This window comes from Schistocerca gregaria, chromosome 1, assembly GCF_023897955.1.
Source record: "Schistocerca gregaria isolate iqSchGreg1 chromosome 1, iqSchGreg1.2, whole genome shotgun sequence".
Lineage (NCBI taxonomy): Eukaryota > Metazoa > Arthropoda > Insecta > Orthoptera > Acrididae > Schistocerca > Schistocerca gregaria.
The window spans coordinates 16,816,045-16,839,678 of NC_064920.1; the positions used below are offsets into that span (position 1 = coordinate 16,816,045).

Below are 23,634 nucleotides of genomic sequence, written 5' to 3' on the forward strand. Positions count from 1 at the left end.
TTTCTTGCATGGCGTTGAACCCTGGATCCCCATTGAATAACCACTCATGTTCATTGTTAGTCAGCTTTAATTTCACCCTGCACAGAGCAACAAGAACCCACTTGTTACAGGTTATATTTTGCTACACTTGAAAGTTAAGAGAATATCACTTACATGAACAGGCACCTGATATACGACATACACTAAGACGGTACATCTGTTGTTTATTTTACAATACTTGCTACTCGCTTGGATGTGTGACACAACCTATCACTGTGTTAGCTGAAGCAATACTCTGGCTGGGCTTCAGTATAGGATCACAATTGTAAAACAACAATGGAACAATACAAGACAATGCTATTTGCAGCTGGCAAACTTTACACTTAGGCATGGCCATTTGAGGGTTAAACTAATGTTAGCTGTTAAAGTAAGTATGTAATCACAGAACATGAATATGTCATTTAATATTTCTCGATTGTCTGTGGTGTATTATGTTTGATACAGAAACATGAACATGGAATCCATTAATTAAGTACCTTTGGAAAATGTTTTGGTTCAGCAGAAGGGTTTGATGGCATAGCATTTTCCCTAAGATGAACTGTTGAAAGCGACATTCAGTCTATCCTGTCTTCTTGTTAATGCAGAGAATATATAATACCACATTTAGATACTCATCAGTTCTTTCTACTCATGGCATTCACCCACAGGACTTTCCATCCTGCGTCTTTTGGAGATCCGATATTGTACGAGACAAAAATCTGCAACTGTAAAAGTTAAGAAGTAGGAAACATTTGTTCGCAATAAAAGTGGCAAAATATCTCATTATGAAAACAACTCATACAAAAAATGTTATTCCTTAGATTTTGGTTCATAGTCAGAATGATCTATACATCCAAACACTAACACATCGCCATTATAGCTCAAAATGCTTCCAAAAACTAGAGACAACTCTATGCACTCTAGTTTAGAACAACACTATTTTGGTCATATCAAGATGGCTACCCACACAATTTTTTGGATTCACAGCTGTAGCATCAGGGCCTCTACCTTTATTCTATACCTCCATGTTCTACACTACCTGCATGTAGATCTTTGGTCAGAGCATAGATTCCATGTGCAACCTGATTACTATCATCTACTTTGTCTGTTTGGCAAAAAGTTTCTATTGGTCTATTAAGTCATTATTTTCCAAATGATGATTTTATGTTCTGCTTCCAACTGCACAAATGGGTGGAATAAGGAAAGTGATTTAACATTTCACAGGTAATAAGACTATATACAACTAGAATCTTAGGCAAGCACTACATAAGTGACTTCATGCATTTGCTAATTCACTGCTGGGTTCAAAGAGGTTCCCTTTCAAGAAATATGAGCTTCACAAGAAATGCATTATTGCTATGAAACACAGAGGCTTTAAGCTTACATCATGAAGGTCTCTTGACTGAAACCATTTCAGACAAGAAGATTACTTAATATGGGGCTCTCCCTGTGTGTGTGTGTGTGTGTGTGTGTGTGTGTGTGTGTGTGTGTGTGTGTGTACTCTGTTGTTGTGAATTTGTTTGAAAATATTACTGAGGAAAGCATGACATTTGGCATTATCTGAACAGCATAACAGTTATGTAAACAGGAAAATAAATGTGGCGTTAACATCACAAACTCTGAGCTGCAGCAGACAGTGTTTTTTAAAGGAGAGTAGGTGACATACACTTGAAAAGAAGTGAAGAAGCTGTAGAATTCTTGTATTATATCAACAGGATCTTTGATATATTTATCTCAAAAAAGCCATAAAGCCATTTGCTAAAGAGAGAACTTACCACTGAAGCTTAACTTTCACAAGACCACTTAGAGCTCTTTTTCTCCTGCATTTAGTGCAGACACAGTTGGAACAACAACCCCAAAGCATATCACTTCAGATGTGTCATGCAGAAATTGATCTTGGCTAACAGTGTCAGTCCAGCGAATCAAAATTGCTTGAATTTTAATGTGTGTTATCTGTCACCTATTTATCATTTTCACTCTAGAAAACATGTAGGCCTAATGGAAAATGATCTAGCAACTAGAGAAAATATAAATGGACCAATACTATGTACAAAAATAGTACACATAGTACTGAAAAAAAGAGTCAAAAATGAATTTCTAATAATAGGAAATTCTATGCTTAAAACATGTAGTAACTTTAAGCTGCACAACAGTGGTTCACCCAATTATAAGACCTCATCAGTTAAATTAGCATTTGAAGAATGTCCTTGAATAAAACACAGCCTAACACAAAGTGTAAATTGTTCTGTAATGTATATTAGAAAACACTTGTGGGGACGAATTCCCTTTGAAGCTACAGTGAAGAAGACATCATCAATGAAACAAGAAATGTGACCATGACAGTGAAAAATTTATTTTCAGCATCAAGACTGGGAGTAAGTGGCAATACCCATAGAAAATCAGTGAACAACAAATACATAGACAAAATAGACACAAGGGTTAGAGAATAGTTGAGGAATCCAAATAAGTTTATAACCACAGATTGCTTAGCATAGGATGGCCTACATTTGAACAGCTTAGAGTTGATAAAAGAAGTTTACTCACATGTATAGTGTTGTAAACAATAAGGGAAACTAAAAGTGAGATGAGAGTGACAAGCTGCCTAAAGCACTAAAAGGTAAAAATTCGTTAAGAAAATCATTTCCTGAAACAGTAAAAACATGTTTTTGGTGCATTTAAACATAAATGGTTTGCAAATGAAAAACAAAAATTGCAAGAGGAAGAAATCAGTCCTTTGCCTAAACAACCATTGGCTAACAAAAGACTGCAACAAAACCCTTAATAAATTTTGAGAGTTACGTTGCAGCCAATAGCTTTTGTAAAAGTAACAAAATTCATGGGAGTTCCTGCATACCAATTACAAATTATTTAACATATAAAGTAAGAGATGATTTTGAATTTTCTAAACAATGAAGACATATTTGAAAATTTCTGTATAGAATTAGAAAGAGATAATTTCACTACGCAGAATCCCAGGTAAAGAAGTAACAAAAGTGTTTGTTATATTGAGGAGTGTCTTGCAGAAACTAACGAAAGAGCAAAAGACAAGGTTTATCATAGCTACTGACTTTAACATGAACATAAGAAATGAAACCAGTGACTCAACATAATGTATTGATCTAAATAAAATAGAAAGAAACTTCCACATGGGAAAAATATAATAAAAACAAAGATTCCAAGACTTACCAAGCGGGAAACCGCCGGCCGACAGGCACATGAACAAAACACACAAACACAGAATTACTAGCTTTCGCAACCGATGGTTGCTTCTTCAGGATGGAGAGGGAAAGACGAAAGGATGTGGGTTTTAAGGGAGAGGGTAAGGAGTCATTCCAATCCCGGGAGCGGAAAGACTTCCCTTAGGGGAAAAAAAGGACAGGTGTACACTCGCGCACATACACACACACACACACACACACATATCCATCCGCACATACACAGACACAAGCAGACATATGTTTACCTGTCCTTTTTCCCCCTAAGGGAAGTCTTTCCACTCCCGGGATTGGAATGACTCCTTACCCTCTCCCTTAAAACCCACATCCTTTCGTCTTTCCCTCTCCATCCTGAAGAAGCAACCATCAGTTGCGAAAGCTAGTAATTCTGTGTGTGTGTTTGTGTGTTTTGTTCATGTGCCTGTCTGCCGGCGGTTTCCCGCTTGGTAAGTCTTGGAATCTTTGTTTTTATTATAATTTATTGATCTGGTTCAATCATTTCATTTCAAGCTAAACTTCACAGAATTCACAAGAGACAGTAAACATTCTGCAACGTGTATAGGTAACATTCAGAGAAATTATTCATTTGATAATAGAAAAAAAAAATCTGCATTGATTTAGGTATTTCTGGTTATTTCACACTGTTATTGGAGTTTTGCTATTTGGGGAGCAAAATAACTGATGATGGTCAAAGTAGAGAGGATATAAAATGGAGACTCGCAATGGCAAGCAAAACTTTTCTGAAGAAGAGAAATTAGTTAACATCGAGTATAGATTTAAGTGTCAGGAAGTTGTTTCTGAAAGTATTTGTATAAGGTGTAGCCATTTATGGGAGTGAAACATGGACGATAAATAGTTTGGACAAGAAGAGAATAGAAGCTTTTGAAATGTGGTGCTACAGAAGAATGCTGAAGATTAGATGGGTAGATCACATAACTAATGATGAGGCACTGAATAGAATTGGGGAGAAGAGGAGTTTGTGGCACAACTTGACTAGAAGAAGGGATCGTTTTGTAGGACATGTTCTAAGGCATCAAGGGATCACTAATTTAGTATTGGAGGGCAGCATGGAGGGTAAAAATCTTAGAGGGAGCCCAAGAGATGAATACACTGAGCAGGTTCAGAAGGATGTAGGTTGCAGTAGGTACTGGGAAATGATGAAGCTTGTACAGGATAGAGTAGCATGGAGAGCTGCATCAAACCAGTCTCAGGACTGCAGATCACAACAACAACATTGGAGCTTCTAAAAATAACTGAAACAGCCATTAGAAAAAAATCTGCATCTAAAAATGCTTCAGTAAGGAAATAAAAACTTGTTTTATTGTAGGCTTATAGAAGTTAACTGGTCAATGGATCATTGTACTACAAATTCTAAAAATTATGACAGATTTCTTGAGAGATTTTTCATGTTTTGATGAAATATCTGCCCCCCCCCTCTCTCCAATGGTTTGCCACAAAAAAATGGCAAGCAAATTGAAATGGATGACAGGTGGTATAAAAATGTCAAGTGCCACAAAAAGTGTGTTACATAATGAACTCATAATATCAATTTCGATTTTATGAACAATGTAAAAAGGTAATAAACTGTATTCATAAGAGTGGTAAAAGCGGAAAAACACATGGAACACAAAAATCTCATTTTGAACCATACAAATGAATCAAAGGCAGTATAGTCAGTTGTAAAATCTGAACTTTGTGTAATAGCTGCGAGTCTACAAATGTCGAAAGTTAAGATAGTTGATAAGTCCATAGTTAATTACTCAGAAATGTCGGAATTTTTAATCAAGAAATGAAAACTCAAGATAGGGAATCACAATCAGAATCACAATTTTTATTATCCCATAACATACAAAGTCAAATCACAGGTCTGATGTACTGGGGACTTGTCAACATTACACTTACAATTACAATTTGTATATACAGTATTACAAAAGCAATATATCAACATTCCAGTTTACATGTATTACAAAGTAACATATAACAACAGTGTTTACATAGTGAACATGTTTTTACAATAATTTATTTGACACAAAACTGCTAAGCTTAATCTACAGGTGATGTTTCCTTGAACAGAATTCCACATCATCATTCATAAATTCTTATATGGAGTACTAATATTTCTAAACTAATAACTTGTGAAGCTTTGGTGTCAGTTGCTCTAGCTTCATGCTGTTTATTTCTTTCTATTTTAGCATGTTGTAGATTTTCATGCCCATATATTCTGGGGTATGTGCTATAGCTTTAACCTGTGAGTGGGAAGCATGAAGTTTGTCTTATTCCTAGTGCTGTATTGATGCTTAAAATTGTTGTCTCTGAATAACATAGTGTTACTGTATACAAAAACAATCAGTTCATAGATGTACAAACAGGGGGCACTTAATATTTTTAGTTTTTTACCAGTAGATGACAAGATTGTTAAGGTCTTGTGTTACACACATTTCTAACAAATGATTTTTGTAATTGTAATATTCTAATGGTTTTGCTTGTATTACCCCAAAAGATAATTCCATACCTTATAACAGCTTCAAAATAGCTATGAAAAACTACTTTTTTTATCTCCATTCTAGTTGAATATGACAAAATCTTCATAGGCTGTTTAACTTATTTGCTAAGGATTCTACATGTGAAGACCAGGATAAATTTTGGTCCAAATGTATTCCTAAAAATTTAACACAATCTGAGTCTTTCAGTTCCTGGTTTCTGCAGGAAATATGAATGTCATTTATCTTAGGGTTTTTAGTTTTAAACTGTAGTAAACGTGTTTTTCTAATATTAAATTTTAACCCATTTAGTTGGAACCAGTTTTCTAAATTGTCTAGTAGATTTGTGACAGTTGAGGGAATTTGTTCTGAGTGATTGCTTTCAATGAGAGCAGACATATCATCAGTGAATAAAACTGAGTGTTAATTTATGTTTAGCGGCAAGCCATATATGTAATGTGCACATAGCAAACTTGTGCCTCAGTGAAGGGGTATTTCTGGATAAACTTAAAATTTCTAAAGTGATACCTCGATACGAAAATGGTGACAGACAAAAAACAGAAAATTACCATCCTATATCTCTCTTCCCAGCCTTCTCCAAAATACTTGAGGAATTAATGAAAATCAGGGTTACAAAATATCTAGAAAAACATAAACTATTAAATAACAGTCAACCCCGGTTTCAAGCAGGGCACACTAAAGAAACAGCCACATTGGACTACACAACAGAAATAGTAAGAAATTTGGAGTCAAATAAACAGGTAGTTGGAATTAATGTAGATAGGGCAGAACTCTATATGAGAGAGGCATTCCCAGTGCAAACAAATGAAATTGAAATCCTACCCACCTCACCGTCTGAAATTAAGAAAATAATAAATTCACTTAAGAATAAAAACTCACATGGAACTGATGGTATCTCCAATAGAATACTAAAATCTTGTCCACACCTGATAAGTCGAGTTCTTAGCCACATATGTAAAAGCTCATTGAATCAGGGAATATTTCCTGACAGATTGAAATATGCCATAGTTAAACCCTTGTATGAAAAAGGTGACAAGACAGACGTCAACAATTATCGTCCTATTTCACTTCTGAGATCCTTCTCAAAAGTGTTTGACAAAGTAATGTACTCAAGAGTAACTTTACACATCAGTGGGAATAACGTTTTAACAAAATGTCAGTTCGGTTTTCAGAAAACACTGTACATACAGTTCAGTACAGGGAAAGGCATAACACCGGAAATAAATATAGAGTGTGGGGGAAAATCTTTAGCTAAAGCAGATTGTTCAAAATTTCTGGGTGTCTGTATTGATCAGAATTTAAACTGGAAGACACACATTGACAGTCTACTGAAACGATTGAGCTCAGCTTCCTATGCTATTAGTGTCATTGCAAATTTTGGAGACAAGCACATCAGTAAGTTAGCTTACCATGCATATTTTCATTCGTTGCTTTCTTACGGAATCATCTTTTGGGGCAATTCATCACTAAGAAAGAACGTATTTATTGCACAAAAACGTGTTATCAGAATAATGTCTGGGGCTCATCCAAGATCATCTTGTAGACAATTATTTAAAGAATTAGGGATATTGCCAGTAGCTTCACAATATATATACAGCCTAATGAAATTTGTTGTTAGTAACCCAGATCACTTCAGAATTAATAGCACAGTCCACAGCTACAATACTAGGAGACAGGGTGACCTTCACTACCATTCATTGAATTTGACATTGGCACAAAAGGGGGTGAATTATACTGCCAGAAAGATTTTTGGTCACTTGCCAAACAATATCAAAAGTCTGACAGACAACCAATCGGCATTCAAAAGTAAGTTAAGGGAATTCCTGAATGACAACTCCTTCTACTCCATAGATGAACTTTTAGACATAGGCTAAAGAAATACAGTAAGTATTAACAATTGTACCGTATATAAGACTAACAAAGATTATTTGGGATAAATGAATCTTTTGTACTTTGATACGTTCCACATCATTACGAAAGAATCGTGTTCATGATTCATGGAACAAGTAATATAACTAACTAACTAACTAGATTTATCCAAAGCCTTCAATACTGTGAACCATGTAATATTATTAGGGAAACTTGAAGCAATAGGCATCAGGGGTACTGTTAAAAATTGTTTGAATCTTATCTGCAAAACAGGCCCCAAGTTGTTGAGCTGAGGTCATCCAACGATCTTCACAATTTTAAACTCATATTTGAACCAAAACAAATTGAAATAGGTGTTCCACAGGGCAGCATTCTGGGCCCATTGTCATTTCTAATTTATATCAATGATATACAGGCTCCAGACAGCTCAGGCAAAATTCTACTATTTGCAGATGACACGAGTATCATAATTAGCGATATAAAAGAATCATTGTGTACTACAGCAGAAAAAGTTCTCTCATACATACAGTCTTGGTTTTACTCAAATAAGCTGACATTAACTACAAAGAAAACAAACTTTATACAGTATGGAAGCAAGTGCCAAGGGAAAAATATGTGCCTTATGCTGGACAGCAAACAAATAGAAAAAGTGTGGACCACAAAGTTTCTGGGAATGCGAATTGACCAAGATTTAAACTGGAATGAACACAGTGTATATCTTACTCAGAAACTTAGCTCAGCATGTTTTGCTTTAAGAATAATATCTAAGGTATGTAGCAAGGAATGTATTAGAGCAGTGTACTTTAGTTATTTCCAATCAGTTGCAAGCTATGGCATAAGTTTTTGGGGAAAAACCAGGTCAAGACTAAATGACTTTTTTTTTATGCAAAAAAGAGCTATTCGTATCATGGCACACAGCCCACCACAAACTCACTGTAGACCCTTATTCAGACAACTAAAGACACTGACAATACCATCGGTATATATTATTAAATGCCTGGAAATGATCAGTAAAAATAACTGCGATCTCCAAACCAACTCAAGCTACCTGATCACAATACAAGGCATTGTAAAGACTTCCACATTCCCTATATAGGAAAAACTAGAAGTCAGAAACATGTTAGCTACTTAGGAATAAAGCTTTTAAATGCACTTACATCTCAAATTAAAGAATTGAAAGGCAAAAATAATTTCAAGTGTGGAGTAAAAAAGTACTTTATGGAAAAATGCTACCACAGTGTAAATGAATACCTGTCTCAGACTGTGGATTGAAGCCTGTACTTATCTTTTAAGAAATTTAAACTAATTTAATTATGTTTTCAACTTCGTAATTATGGTACTCATGAAAAATCTGTTAAATACCTGTAATACGTTTTGTGTATAAGGCGTAGTTCATGATCTGTAATTGATTATCATGAGCACGTACTTTTGTTTTTGTGTAATAAGTTCTTGTGCACTACTTATGTACTATGTGTATATAATTTGTTTTGCTGTTTCTATATGTTTGTGCATTTATTATGTGTATGTGTTGTTATGTGTTACAGGTAATCAAATGACAAATCCTATATCACATGTGTGATCTATTGGATGCTAAATAAATAAATAAAATTGGACGCAGAATTGAGCCTTGTGGAACGTCTTGCTTGATGATGATGATGATGATGATGATGATGATGATGATGATGATGATGATGATGATATAACTACTGTTTGTTTTCTCTTTGTGAGGTATGGCCTGAATCACTCTAAAACATTGACATACAATTATGTATTTTTCCATTTTATACAGGAGCAATTGATGATTTACACATTCTAATGCTTTTGTGAAGTCACAGAACAATTCTGCAACTTTGCTAGACTTGTCTAAGGCAGAATAAATGTTTTTCACAAACTCATTTATGGCATCTATTGTGTTTTTGCTTTTCTGAAAGCCGTATTGATTATCTGACAGTATGTTTAACTTTTCTATAGATTTTTTGATTTGCATTACTACCACTTTTTCAAATGTTTTTGTGAAAATTGGGATTATAGAGATTGGGTGGCACTTCCCAATATCTTCTCCTGAGCCGTTTTTAAACAAAGGTTTTACCTCTGCATGCTTCAGAGCCTCTGGAAAGTGGTCTTCTTCAAGAGATTAATTGATTATTGAGCAAAGTTGGTGAGCTATTATCCTGGCAGCTGATTTAACTACTTTGGTGGGTATGCCATCCCACCCAGCAGAATTTTTATTTTTGAGCTATAATATAGTGTTCTCTACATCTTTGGCTGAAATTTTGTTAAATTTGTTAAAGAATTCTTCTGCCTTCTGACCTAATTGTACTTTTTTGGTATAACCATTTTATATGCAACTGATTTTGATATATTTATAAAAAAATTGTTAAAAGATTCTGAAATCAGAGCTGGTTTTGTTATAGTTTTATTTCCCACCTTAATTTTGGAGATAACTTTGCTGTTAGTTGTCATCCCCAGTTCTTACTTCACGACAGACCAGACTGCCTTTGATTTGTTTTCATGGGCCAAGATGTATTTATTATTTACCATTTCTCTTCCAGCTTCCACTACCCTTCCTTTGAACTGGATATATTTATTCCAGCAGTGATCCAATTTAGCTTATTTGACACCTTTATGTGAAATACTTTAAGTGGAAATATTTCATTAAATATATGTAAGAAACTTTCTAGAAACCTGTTAAATTGTACAGAGATTGGAGTATCATCTTCAACTTGCCACTCCACCTCTTCTAACTTCCCGCAGTGCACGGACTAGACTGCTAACAGGCAGTGTCAGGAGGTTGTGGGGAGAAAAAGGGAACCAGTAAAATGTCTTTTGCTATAAGTATTTTTAGTGCTTGGTTCATTTGCATTTGCTATTTCAATTAACAGAGCAGAGTGGTCTGAGAGTCCTAATTCCACATATAACTTCTTTGCATCATCAAATTTATAATTTCTCTTATTTCCATGAAGCTTACCTTCAATCCAAATTTTTGGATTAAGTCAATAAATTTTATTGTCTCATTTATTTGATTTAATAAATTTATATTGAAATCAGCTGCTATTAATAGTTTTTTCTTTTTCTCATTGATGACTTTCTGTAAAAGATTTTTTAATATCAGCAATATAGGAAAAGACAGATTGCTACTTACGGTAAGGAAAAATGTCAAGTTGCATACAGGCATGATCAAAAGACACTCACATATAGCTTTCGGCCACAGCCTTCATCAGTAAAGAAAGAGAGAGACGCGCGCGCGTGTGCACGCACACACGCACACAACCACCAACTCTAGCATCTCAGGCCAGAATTCAATGTCACATGGGGTGCAAGCAGCAGTCTGGGGAGGATGGGGAAGGAGACAGAATAGTAGAGTACAGGTGGGGAGAGAGATGAATGCTGCCTGGTGGAGTGTGCAGGGACCAGACTTCCAACAGGCATAGCATCAGGAGGTTGTGTGACAGGGAGGTGGAGAATAAAGGAGCAAAAAAGGAGAGGAGCATGGAAAGACAGGTGGATGTGTTGGCAGAGGGCTGTAAATAAACAGTGTAGGAGACGACAATGGGGAGGAGATGATAGGGTAGAGGGAGTGGAAACTGTTGTGTGGAGGGTGTGGGGACAGTATGTTACCACTCGCTCTACGCTATCACCTCCTCCCCATTCTCGTCTCCTACACTGTTTATTTGCAGCCCTCTGCCAATGCATCTGCCTATCTTTCCCCGCTCCTCTCATTTTTTGGTTCCCTTTTCCTCCATGTCCCTGCTTCACAACCTCCTGACACTGTGCCTGTTGGTGGTCTAGTCCCTGCACACTCCACCAAACAATGCAACTTTCTCCCCACCTGTACAATACTATCCCTTCCCCTTCCCCATGCTCCCCAGGTTGCTGCTTGCATACCGTGTGACATGTGACATTGCATTCTGGCCCACAATGCTGGAGTTGGCAGTCTGTTATATGGATGTCTTTTACGTGTGCCTGTCTGCAACTTGACATGTCTTCTTTATGGTAAGTAGCAATCAGAATTTTTAATGAGTTTTTCATAAATGTATCAAAATCAGATGCTGATGTACGTAGTTACCTAGATAATGTCCAACACTTTGGTTTCAGTCAGGGTAACAAGCAAGTTCTAAGTCAAATTTGAAGAAGTGATAGCTAAAGATGCAGACGAAGCAGTATTCTCCCTCGAAAATAAATATTCAACTGGATGAGTCGGATTTCCCACAAGATAACTTAACAGTTTCTAGTGTAATATCAGCATCCTATCTAAAATAATAAACCAGTCACTTGAAAAAGGATGCTTTTCAGATGCTCTAAAGTGAGTAGTAGTAAAGTCATTATTCATTAAAGGCTAAAAGAAAGAAATAGGAAACTACTGATCAGTAAGCCATCTGCCAATATTTTGAAACTTTGTTGCAACCCAGATCCAAAATTTCATGGCACAATGTAATATCATCACATTAAATCAGTTTGTCTTCCAGAAAGGAAAGAATATATGTGTCATCAACCAATTTGTTGAGAAAATTTTATTTCTTGAAAAATTCCAAAAAGTCTCAGGAATTTTCTGTGAGCTTATGAAGACTTTTGACTGTGTCAAACACACTCTGCTATTACATAAATTAGAAAGATACAGAATAAATGGTAGTGCCTTGAAAAGATTCAAGCCATAGTCAACAGATAGAAATCAAGGGGTAGTTGTAACATCAGGTACAGGAAACTGGTTTTCAGAATGGAAAATTATTTCACAGGGCATCCTGCATTGTTGCATCTTAGGCCCAATTCAGTTTTTATTTTATGTAAATGATTTACTATTAAATATAACCTCACATTCAGACAACACACCTATACTCTTTGAAAGTGAGGCCACAGAACAAATTCCCCAAAGACTCATTATCACCCTAAATAGCTTAGAACATTGGTTTGCCTTAAATGGACTTAAACATGAAAAAACTCACTTCACAGAGTTTAAAACCAAACAGTCAAAATCAAGTGAATTCAAAATTATCCATAAAAATCAGAAAGTCATGGAAGCAGAATCTGGCAAATTCCTGGAGCTATTTTCAGGAAAAAAGTTACCCTAGTCTTCGCATATAAGATAGTTGGCAAACAAGCTTAACAATCTAGTATTTGCAATGACAATATTGTCCTATGTGAGTTACATTGACACTAGCAAAGTTGTTTACCACAGCTATTTTGAACCATTGTATGGTATGAAATAGTCTTTTGGGGAAATGCAAGTACTGTAAATAAACTATTAGTATTTAAAAAAAAACTACTATGTATAATATTAGGCCTAGAGAGTCATGTCTACCTTTATTCAGGCATCTAAAAAGTTTAACTGTTCCATGTATTTACAGTTATGAACTGTATATCTTTATTTGTGTCAATACAGAATTATTTATACAAGACCGTTTTCAACATATGTATGACACAAGGAACGAAGATAATTTCATGTTGCCAACTCATACACTAAAAGCTTACTCCCAGACTCCTCATTACATGGCTATGAAAATTTACAATAAATTAAAAAATGATAAATTTTCACACTACGATATAATGGAAATGCCGTGTGACTAGGGCCTCCCGTCAGGTAGACCGTTCGCCTGGTGCAAGACTTTCGAGTTGACTCCACTTCGGCGACTTGCGTGTTGATGGGGATGAAATGATGACGGAAGACACACAACACCCAGTCATCACAAGGCAGGGAAAATCCCTAACACCGCCGGGAATCGAACCTGGGACCCTGTGCGCGGGAAGCGAGAACGCTACCGCATGACCACGAGCTGTGGACACACTACGATGGTAGGTTTACATGCCATACTAGTGCAAAAATGTTACTATTCACTCATGAAATATTTAAATGGTGGTGATGATTTCTGTGTAGAGTAATGAAACGAATTTGTAATGGTTTTTGTAAATTGTTTTTTGTTTCACACATTGTATGTATTTCTGGCAAGTTATTTATATTGATCAGTCTCCTGTACTTCAAACCAATGATTTATGAATGTACTATGTGAAACAATAAAACGCTGATTCTGAAGTAGAGATGTGGTGCTTACTTCTTGATGATAAAATTATGTTTTGTTTCTACAAGTTGAACATACTGCAAATATTGAAGTGGTTAAAATTAAGTTTTGCTTCTACAAGTTGAATATACTGGTCAATATTGAAATGTATGTGTCCTTGTGCTTTTCAAATAAGTCACTTGCAATGACTGACTAGATACTAAAGCCAATAGTAGTTAAATATATACCAGAACATGATACTCCCTGTGCATTTCTTAATGCAGCTAAGAAAATGGATTTCTAAAATTAGTTAGTTGGGAAAAACTTGTAGAAACAAATGACTCTGTGTAGTCTGTTGTAGACTAAGCAGAGGAGTTCTCCTAAATAAATGCAATTGATGGGAATATATGACAGAAAAACTTTCTTACAAAAATTTTGTATTGTGTAAAAAAGAAATTTGTAGACTGCCCATTTCCCATCCTATCTCATGATTATCATAATTTAATTGTAATAATGATTTGCACTAGACTCAGTTTGTTTGCAAGATTGCATCCACATACAATCACATATGCCTAAAAACATCTGGCAGAAAAATTTCAGCAGAGAAAATAAAAAGAATGAATCAAGTATAAGGCACAAGTTATACAAACTTATATTATTTAATCACATCTACTGATAAACTGTAAATCATTGTGTAATAATGAAATTTAACTGGGTTTATAACAAAATGGTGTTAACTGGTGGTGAATATCGTTTGCAATTTCACAGTACAAGGGCAATGAAGTCAATTTACGTTAAGTGCTATTTTAGTATTTCTTAGAATGAACAAAATACTCCACTTTCTTCTTATATATTACTATTGCTTCATGAATAGTAGTATGAAAAAGGAAAACAGGTTTCTGTCAATTGTACAAATAAATTATTCAGCCAGTACCACTCAGATATACTACACGGTACCACGTACTACCGGTTTTCGCTGAATTAGCACATTGTCTTAAAAGTATTAAGCCCTAAGTTATTATGATGAGTACAAGTAATAATCTCTAACATTAGCATCCATTTAAACAGGTAATTTGCAGGAGTTAGAAATAGACAGGTATTACTGTTCAGGTAATGTTCCTTCTTTACTGTGAAACCTAAAGATTGCTGTTTGTGTGGAAATCTTTTTCATCTCCTGTTGTATTCACCATTACTTTTTTAAATATTAGATATTACTATCATTTAAGATTAACAGAGTGGGAAAGTAGTCAAGGACCATGAAGGAACGTATTCACTCAAAGTTACCAATGGCACTATTCTCTTGCAATACAAATTCTTCCTAGTTGATTTGGATCACACCAGAAGACTTTTGTAATGTGATAAAGATGCCCAACTGCTGACATTTGGTCTTCAGATTAAAAGAATGAGTGCTGGTCATAAGCCTGCCATTGACTGATAAAAGATGTGTAACAGGGAGCTATCAAACCAACACAAATGGCAGTACTTATTTGAATTACCACAAATACAGAATAATTCCTTCCTTCCAATTATTAAAAATTTTACAGTCTGTTTTTATTTGTACAAATGGTAATAGAAAATCGACTCACTTAGTAATTATGAATGTACATTTACTATGTATATATTACAGAAAATTGACAATGAGTTGCAACAGCACATATTCGTTCACAACAGTACTGCTCATTAGGTGTAAACTCACAGATATTTTGGTGGATCCTAGGGTGACTATTTCAGAATTGAGTCAATTTGGTATATGGATGCCTACATGTCTTAACAGCAAAATTGCTAAATAGCATTGTCCTAACTAATCATTTTTGATAAATTCAGGTTTGACAGCTCGAGAGTATGTACCTAGTTGTGAGTCGGGCACCAGTTTCCCAATTTTCAGAGACTTATGACTAAGTAAAGAGTTGAACCTCAGACATCAGTTTTTTAAGCATCTAGTATATAGGCCACTAAGTTTTTATAATGTGTAAAAACTAGGATAAATGATTCAGATTTTTTATGATAAATGTTGAAACCACACCTTTTCCATGTTGTGCCTTAATACCTTCGCATTGGGTTACAGTACAGACTTCAGCTTCTGCACTGTAACTTTAGTCCTAGCAATAAATATAAATAATAATGAAAAACATTTGGCACTGAAATTAGTATTTCTTAACTTCACTTAAAAATGTCAAATCTGACAAACCTTCAAGTTCTGGGAGGGAGGGGGGGGGCAGGGGAGGCGGGGGGGGGGGGGGGGGGGGGTTAGCAGGGTATGTAGACAGTTGAATCTCAACTCCCTTTTTTGCTAAGATTTTTACATATCTGGTACCAATCTCAGATGGAAAGAAGAATATCCCCACTCAATTTTAACATTGGCAAAGAATAAAATAAAATTGCTACTGCACATACCATTCAATTCACCACTGCAAGAAATTGATAAATAATACGAATATGTTACTTAATTATAGCTAACACTTGGTTCAAGAATCATAAACAAAGGTTGTATATAAGAAAGAATCCTGGAGATACTAGAAGGTATCAGATAGATTATATAATGGTAAGACAGAGATTTAGGAACTAGGTTTTAAATTGTAAGACAATTCAGGGGGCAGATGTGTACTCTGACCACAATCTATTGCTTATGAACTGTAGTTTTAAACTGAAGAAACTGCAAAAATGTGGGAATTTAAGGAGATGGGACCTGGATAAACTGACTAAACCAGAGGTTGTACAGCGTTTCAGGGAGAGCATAAGGGAACAATTGACAGGAATGGGGGAAAGAAATACAGTAGAAGAAGAATGGGTAGCTTTGAGGGATGAAGTAGTGACAGGAGCAAAGGATCAAGTACGTAAATAGATGAGGGCTAGTAGGAATCCTTGGGTGACAGAAGAAATATTGAAGTGGTTGGTTGGTTTTGGGGAAGGAGACCAGACAGCGTGGTCATCGGTCTCATCGGATTAGGGAAGGAAGTCGGCCGTGCCCTTTCAGAGGAACCAAACCGGCAATTGCCTGGAGTGATTTAGGGAAATCACGGAAAACCTAAATCAGGTTGGCCAGACGCGGGATTGAACCGTCATCCTCCCGAATGCGAGTCCAGTGCCTAACCATTGCGCCACCTAGCTCGGTAATACTGAATTGAATTGATGAAAGGAGAAAATATAAAAATGCAGTAAATGAAGCAGGCAGAAAGGAATACAAACGTCTCAAAAATGAGATTGACAGGAAGTGCAAAATGGCTAAGCAGGGATGGCTAGAGGACAAATGTAAGGATGTAGAGGCTTATCTCACTAGGGGTAAGATAGATACTGTCTGCAGCAAAATTAAAGAGACCTGTGGAGAAAAGAGAACCACTTGCATGAATATCAAGAGCTCAAATGGAAACCCAGTTCTAACCAAAGAAGGGAAAGCAGAAAGGTGGAAGGAGTATATAGAGGGTCTATACAAGGGCGATGTACTTGAGGACAATATTCTGGAAATGGAAGAGGATGTAGATGAAGATGGAATGGGAGATATGATACTGCGTGAAGAGTTTGACAGAGCACTAAAAGACCTAAGTCGAAACAAGGCCCCGGATTTAGACAACATTCCATTAGAACTACTGACAGCCTTGGGAAAGCCAGTCCTGACAAAAGTCTACGTTTTGGTGAGCAACATGTATGACACAGGCGAAATACCCTCAGACTTCAAGAAGAATATAATAATTCCAATGGCAAAGAAAGCAGGTGTTGACAGATGTGAAAATTACCGAACTATCAGTTTAATAAGCCATAGCTGCAAAATACTAACACGAATTCTCTACAGACGAATGGAAAAACTAGTAGAAGCCAACCTTGGGGAAGATCAGTTTGGATTCCGCAGAAATACTGGAACACGTGAGGCAATACTGACCTTACGACTTATCTTAGAAGAAAAATTAAGGAAAGGCAAACCTACGTTTCTAGCATTTGTAGACTTAGAGAAAGCTTTTGACAATGTTGACTGGACTACGCTCTTTTAAATTCTGAAGATGGCAGGGGTAAAATACAGGGAGTGAAAGGCTATTTACAATTTGTGCATAAACCAGATGGCAGTTATAAGAGTTGAGGAGGCGTGAAAGGGAAGCACTGGTTGCGATGGGAGTGAGACAGGGTTGTAGCCTCTTCCCAATGCTATTCAATCTGTATATTGAGTAAGCAGAAGGAAAAAAAAAAAAGAAAACTTTGGAGTAGGTATTAAAATCTATGGAGAAGAAATAAAAACTTTGAGGTTCGCCGATGACATTGTAATTCTGTCAGAGACAGCAAAGGACTTGGAAGAGCAGTTGAACGGAATGGACAGTCTTGAAAAGAGGGTATAAGATGAACATCAACAAAAGCAAAACGAGGATAATGGAATGTAGTTGAATTAAGTCGGTTGATGCTGAGGGAATTAGATTAGGAAATGAGACACTTAAAGTAGTAAAGGAATTTTGCTATTTGGGAAGCAAAATAACTGATGATGGCCGAAGTAGAGAGGATATAAAATGTAGACTGGCAATGGCAAGGAAAGTGTTTCTGAAGAAGAGAAATTTGTTAACATCGAGTAATGCTTTAAGTGTCAAGAAGCCGTTTCTGAAAGTATTTGTATGGAGTGTAGCTATTTATGGAAGTGGAACATGGACGATAACTAGTTTGGACAAGAAGAGAATAGAAACTTTCGAAATATGGTGCTACAGAAGAATGCTGACGATTAGATGGGTAAATCACATAACTAATAAGGAGGTATTGAACAGAATTGGGGAGAAGAGGAGTTTGTGGCACAACTTGACTAGAAGAAGGGATCAGTTGGTAGGACATGTTATGAGTCATCAAGGGATCACCAATTTAGTACTGGAGGGCAGCATGGAGGGTAAAAATCGTAGAGGGAGACCAAGAGATGACTACACTAAGTAGATGCAGTAGGTACTGGGAGATGATGAAGCTTGCATAGGATAAAGTAGCATGGAAAGTTGCATCAAACCAGTCTCAGGACTGAAGACCACAACAACAACATCATGTGTATCCTTTCAAAAAAATGTCCTAAAATATTTGTGGTTGACCTGTAGTCAGAACTGTAAACAGGTATGAGCTGGAAACAGTTATTAATCATTTTTAGTAATGCGTATGGTGTATTTTGCTGGTAAATGTCTTTTCAGTGTAAGGAATTACAAGAGAGAGACTGGGTGCACAAAAGTAGTGATATACACTTATTCCATTAGTTTAAATTAAAAATACAACTTCAGTGAACAAAAGAAAAGCTGCAAGCAGTAATGAGAGATATTACTAATATTTTACATATATGCTGGTAGACATAGATATAAAAATCATGCTAAGAACAGTTCCATAAAAATGTTCAATTATAAAGAAGGAAATTATATTTTTAAAACTCTTCCACCTTGCATACAACTTTGTTATCCCTGACTTCTTGATCAGAAAATGAAATGAGTTCACTTAGAGGTGGAAGATATGATTTTTTTCATAGCGCTTTGTGTCAAGTTTATATAACCATGCACTATGACTTTGTAATGACAGGACACCCTCCTTACATATGAAATGGGAGAAGGCAGGCACAAACAACATTTTAGCTACTGGGCCACAAAAGGAATTCTGATTCAGTAGGAGACATGAAGTTAATCTCAACATCTTTAAATTCATGTGATACCTGGGAAATGTGTCTTATGTACCGGTTTTCATTGTATTTGCAAGCCATGTATTGCCCGATTTGCAGCTGTTCCAACAAAGCATTTAAAGTGCTTCCATAACAACAGTGCTCACATTTGCATTTGTTTAAAATCTCTGCATTAGAAAGGTATTACTAGCAGTGACTAGAAATTCACAGTGTGGAACTGGAATAGTCCTTATTGTATTGTACTGATCTTCCAAGAAGCCATCACATGCTTTGATCTCCTGTGAAAAAACAAAAAATATATTTCTTTTTTGTGGAGAATTTCGTGTACAACAGTTTCAGATTAACAAAAATAAGTCTTTTTTGCCAGTGACTCTTCTTGTTATTTATCACGACAGTAACATACCTTTTCCATCCTTGCACAAAGTCTTGAACAATTGTCATTTTCATATAATATTACTACGTCTCATTTCACTCGTCAAAGACACAAGGCTTCTGCCTTTCGGTGAGTTGTCTCCTTTAGTCCTAAATAATTCACAATTATATATAAAACAGATTTTAACTGCTTCTGCTTTCTGGAAAAATAATTACAACACTACTGTGTTTAACTTTTCTTGCTACATTTACCATGTACTCTGGGACACCAGCAGTAGATGCCACTCCAACAGTGCTCCGTGAAGATGGAGCAAGCGATAAAACTACAATCTGTTCACAGCGGGTTGAATTCTATGTTTCTTAATGAGGAGCTGTTTGCAACGGCATTCCACAAAATACATGGCATTACTATGATCTTTGTTTCTTCGCAAGAGATCAGATCGCATGGAAGTTTATTGGAAAACAGGTACAGTACAATGAGGAGAGTTCCAGAAACACTATAGCACCATGTATTCCTAGTCGTTACTACTAACACAGTTCTAATGAAGAGTCTTATTACACAGATGAAACCAGGAGCACTGTTGCTATGGGAGCACCTTAAAATGTTTTGTTGGAACAGCTGCAAGTTGGGTAATATATAGCTTGCAAATAATATGAAAACTGGTACATAAGACACATTTTTCCAGGTATCACATGAATTTAAAGTTGTTGAGGTTAACTGCATGTCTCCTGCTGCATCACAATTCCTTTCATGGTCTAATAGGACAGATGCTGTTTGTGTCCCCTTCTCCAATGTTAAATGTAAGGTGTATGTCTCATTGTTATGAAGTTGCAGTGGATGGTTGTATAAACTTGACAATAAGTGCCATGAAAAAATTATATCTCTCACCTTTAAGTAAACTCATTTCATTTTTGGATATAGATGTCAAAGAAAACAAAGTTACATGCAAAGTGGAAGAGTTTTATAGTTTTATTTTCTTGATCTAGTAAACAGCCATAGTCCCCCAGACAGGTGTTTTATTTTCTTACAATAGTGAACGGCCGTAGTCTCACAGACCTCCAGTCAAAAGGCTGGACATACAATAGCAGAATAAGGGTATGTTGTCACATTTGTGCACCCAATCTGTCTCTTGTATTATTAAGAAGAATGGTTGTAACTATTTTCAGATCATACCTGTATACAGTTCTGACCTACGGGTCAACCAAAGCTGTTTTAGTAACAATTTTTCAACGAATACGCATGGCTTTTATATACCAATTCCCTGTAGTGATTAATGTGAATGGTATGTGTAAGTAGCTTTATTATTTTATTCTTTACAAATAAATAGAGTGAGTTCGGATGTTATTCCTTGCACCTAAGATTGGTACCAGATATGTAAACACTTAAGTAAAAAAATCAAGCTTTGGTTGTAGGATGTGAGGTCCGCCAGTATGCAAAATTGCAACTGCCGGACCTTACGTCCTACAATTTTAACTGCAAACAAGTGGAGCTGCAAATCCAAATGAAGAAAGTCAAGCTGAGATTCATCTGTCTATGCAACCCACCCCTCCCCCTCCTTGGACTTTGAAGTTCGTACCATTGACATTTGTTTGTTAATGAGTCACCTATAAGGGCAGGTAGGAGATACTAATGCCAAATGATTCTCAATGTTATCTATATTTAATACTACGACTAAAGAGTTACAGTACACAAACTGAGGCCTATACCGTTTCCTTGGACAAAGTTATGATTTTTTTACATCACAAATTTAAATCACAGCATGAAAAAAAAAATGTTTTCCGACATTCTTCATGAAAAATCTGAATGACATATAGTAATTTTTATACAGTATATCACCTAAGTAGTGCCGACATACTAGATGCTTACAACTATGGGTCAACTCATTACTTAGTAACAGTTCTCTGAAAATCTGGTAATTGGTGTCCGACTAACGACTGAGTACACACATCTTTCAAACCTGAATTTATCAAAAATGGTTGGTTAGGATAATGCTATTTGACAGTTGAGACATGTAGGTATCCATGCACCAAATTGACGCAAATTTGAGATGGTCGCCTTTATCATCCGTAGTAAGATTACACGGAATGACATACGTATATCGTCAAAACATAACATACCACCTGTGGTATGCAGACGTGCAGCTGTTCTTAATAAAATCGTGACAATAAATGACCTGTTCTGAGAGATGCGCAGTCAAATTTGCAGTGTATGTGATATCATATTGCGAGCGTACATAAAAGCACCACAATAAATCGGAAGTAACTGTATAAAAATGTAGTTCACATTGGATTGAGAAGCAGGGACTCATTCCCATTTCTATTTCAACGTACTGTGTACTGAAATAATTAATTTTATTAATTTTTTTTCGTTCATGGTAAGTCCAAGCAAATGACACCAACTTTCTATAAAAGTTCATATGGTAAAGAAATCTGACAATTTCTACTGCACCTCATAGCGTTGTTTTGAATGGCAATTGCTGAATAAACAAAGCAATGAGAAGATAAATCGGAAACAATTTTTTGAACAGCTTGCCAAACGCCCCAAAAACACTCGAGCTTACAGATTATAACGCCGAATCACATCGTTCTCACTCTAGATTTGAAATAGTTCATTATGTTATTCGGCAGGAATTACATACATTCAGTCATAAACTCATGTGAGCTAAAACAATTGCAGTTCGAAATTTAGTTTTCACAGGGATTACTGGAAATAATTTAAAAACTTTGACCAGGAACTTTCTTTGTGACCGAACAGTTTTGGATTATTTGTATGCGAGAGTGAATTGTTTAGATATGTCAATTAGGTACTCAGTGCTGGACTGCTGTTGGATTGTGTAAATGTTGTTGTTTGTTTCTAGTGAAAGTGAAAAAAAATAGATTTTTTTATGATGAATCCTTGAATTAAGGTGGCTCTGAGTGTTTTTCAGTTTTTTCTTTTATTGCGCGCAAGTGGATAGCTATGGATGAGTTTGTGAGAGAAGAATCCACAATCATTTCGCTCTCGGAACACGAAAATTACGATGTTTGCCAAGAAATCAGGGCTGGAAGAAAAGGAGGAGAAGACGGGAAAGAAGATGAAAGCAATATATGTCTAGCAAAGGACTGTGCATCATTAGGAAATAAGAAAGACATAAATGGAACTGAAGAGAATAGGTCAGGATTAAGGGTAAACTCTGCTTCTGAAGCAAATCCAAGTGATATGGAAGGGTGTAATGGGATGAAAGTTGTCGGGCAAGAAAACAAATCTGACTGCTTTAAAAAACCTGTTTTGGTGGTAGGCCCACGAAGGGGTAGAGGTGTGGGGAAAGTGAAAAATTTTCATCCAAATGAGTCTACAAAATGCGCAAGTGCTTCTCCTGATGAGAATGAAGAGCAGCTCGATTGTGCACCAGACTTGAATGTTTCAGTCAAAGGAACGATTGATTCCGAGAGCACGAAACTTCTCTCTTTAGCATCAGCCCAGAAGTTGAAAGAGAAGCCTGTACCACTCCCCTACAAAGAACCAACCTGGAGTGGTATACCGGAAGCAGATTATGGCTTTGAAGTTCTAAAAGATGGAAGGATTATAGAAAGAATTGAACTATCTTGCAAGCCATTCTATGTTATTGGCCGCTTGTCGACATGTGACATACAAATGGCTCACCCAACAATATCGCGATATCATGCGATTGTACAGTATCGTAAGGACGGGGATGATCAGAACTCCGCCGGATTTTACGTGTATGATTTGGGTAGCACACACGGCACTTTTCTAAACAAGTACAAAATTAAACCAAATATTCACGTGAGGATACAGGTAAGCCGAATGAAAACTGATTTTGTCTTATTTCACAACCAAAAGTTCCCCTACCTGTTATTGTGCTAATTGTGTATATGAGTCTAACAAGTAGGCCATTAACAGCAATTTCTTATATGTAAAAATGTAGTGCTGAAAGTATGATTTCGCAGCAGACTCAGGATATCAGAGTGATACAGTTTTTTCCCCCTTCCTGTCACTTGTTGTATTATGGATTTTTTTTTTTAAATTTTTAAAATAACATTTCTTCACTGTAGTTTAA

At 36.2% G+C, this 23,634-nt stretch overlaps 1 protein-coding gene across 2 annotated transcripts in view; it reads left to right on the forward strand.

Annotated features, from left to right (window-relative positions):
* Positions 1-18,256: 18,256 nt before the first annotated feature.
* The window catches only part of LOC126328052 (kanadaptin-like), a 224,401-nt gene continuing 219,023 nt past the window's right edge, over positions 18,257-23,634 (forward strand). Inside the window, exon 1 of one of the 2 annotated variants that reach the window (XM_049995979.1) lies at positions 18,257-23,372. In XM_049995979.1, the coding sequence (XP_049851936.1) occupies positions 22,536-23,372 (837 nt within the window). In that variant the 5' untranslated portion in view covers positions 18,257-22,535. The remainder of the gene's footprint in view (positions 23,373-23,634) is intronic. The other variant, XM_049995987.1, reaches the window with a different exon arrangement.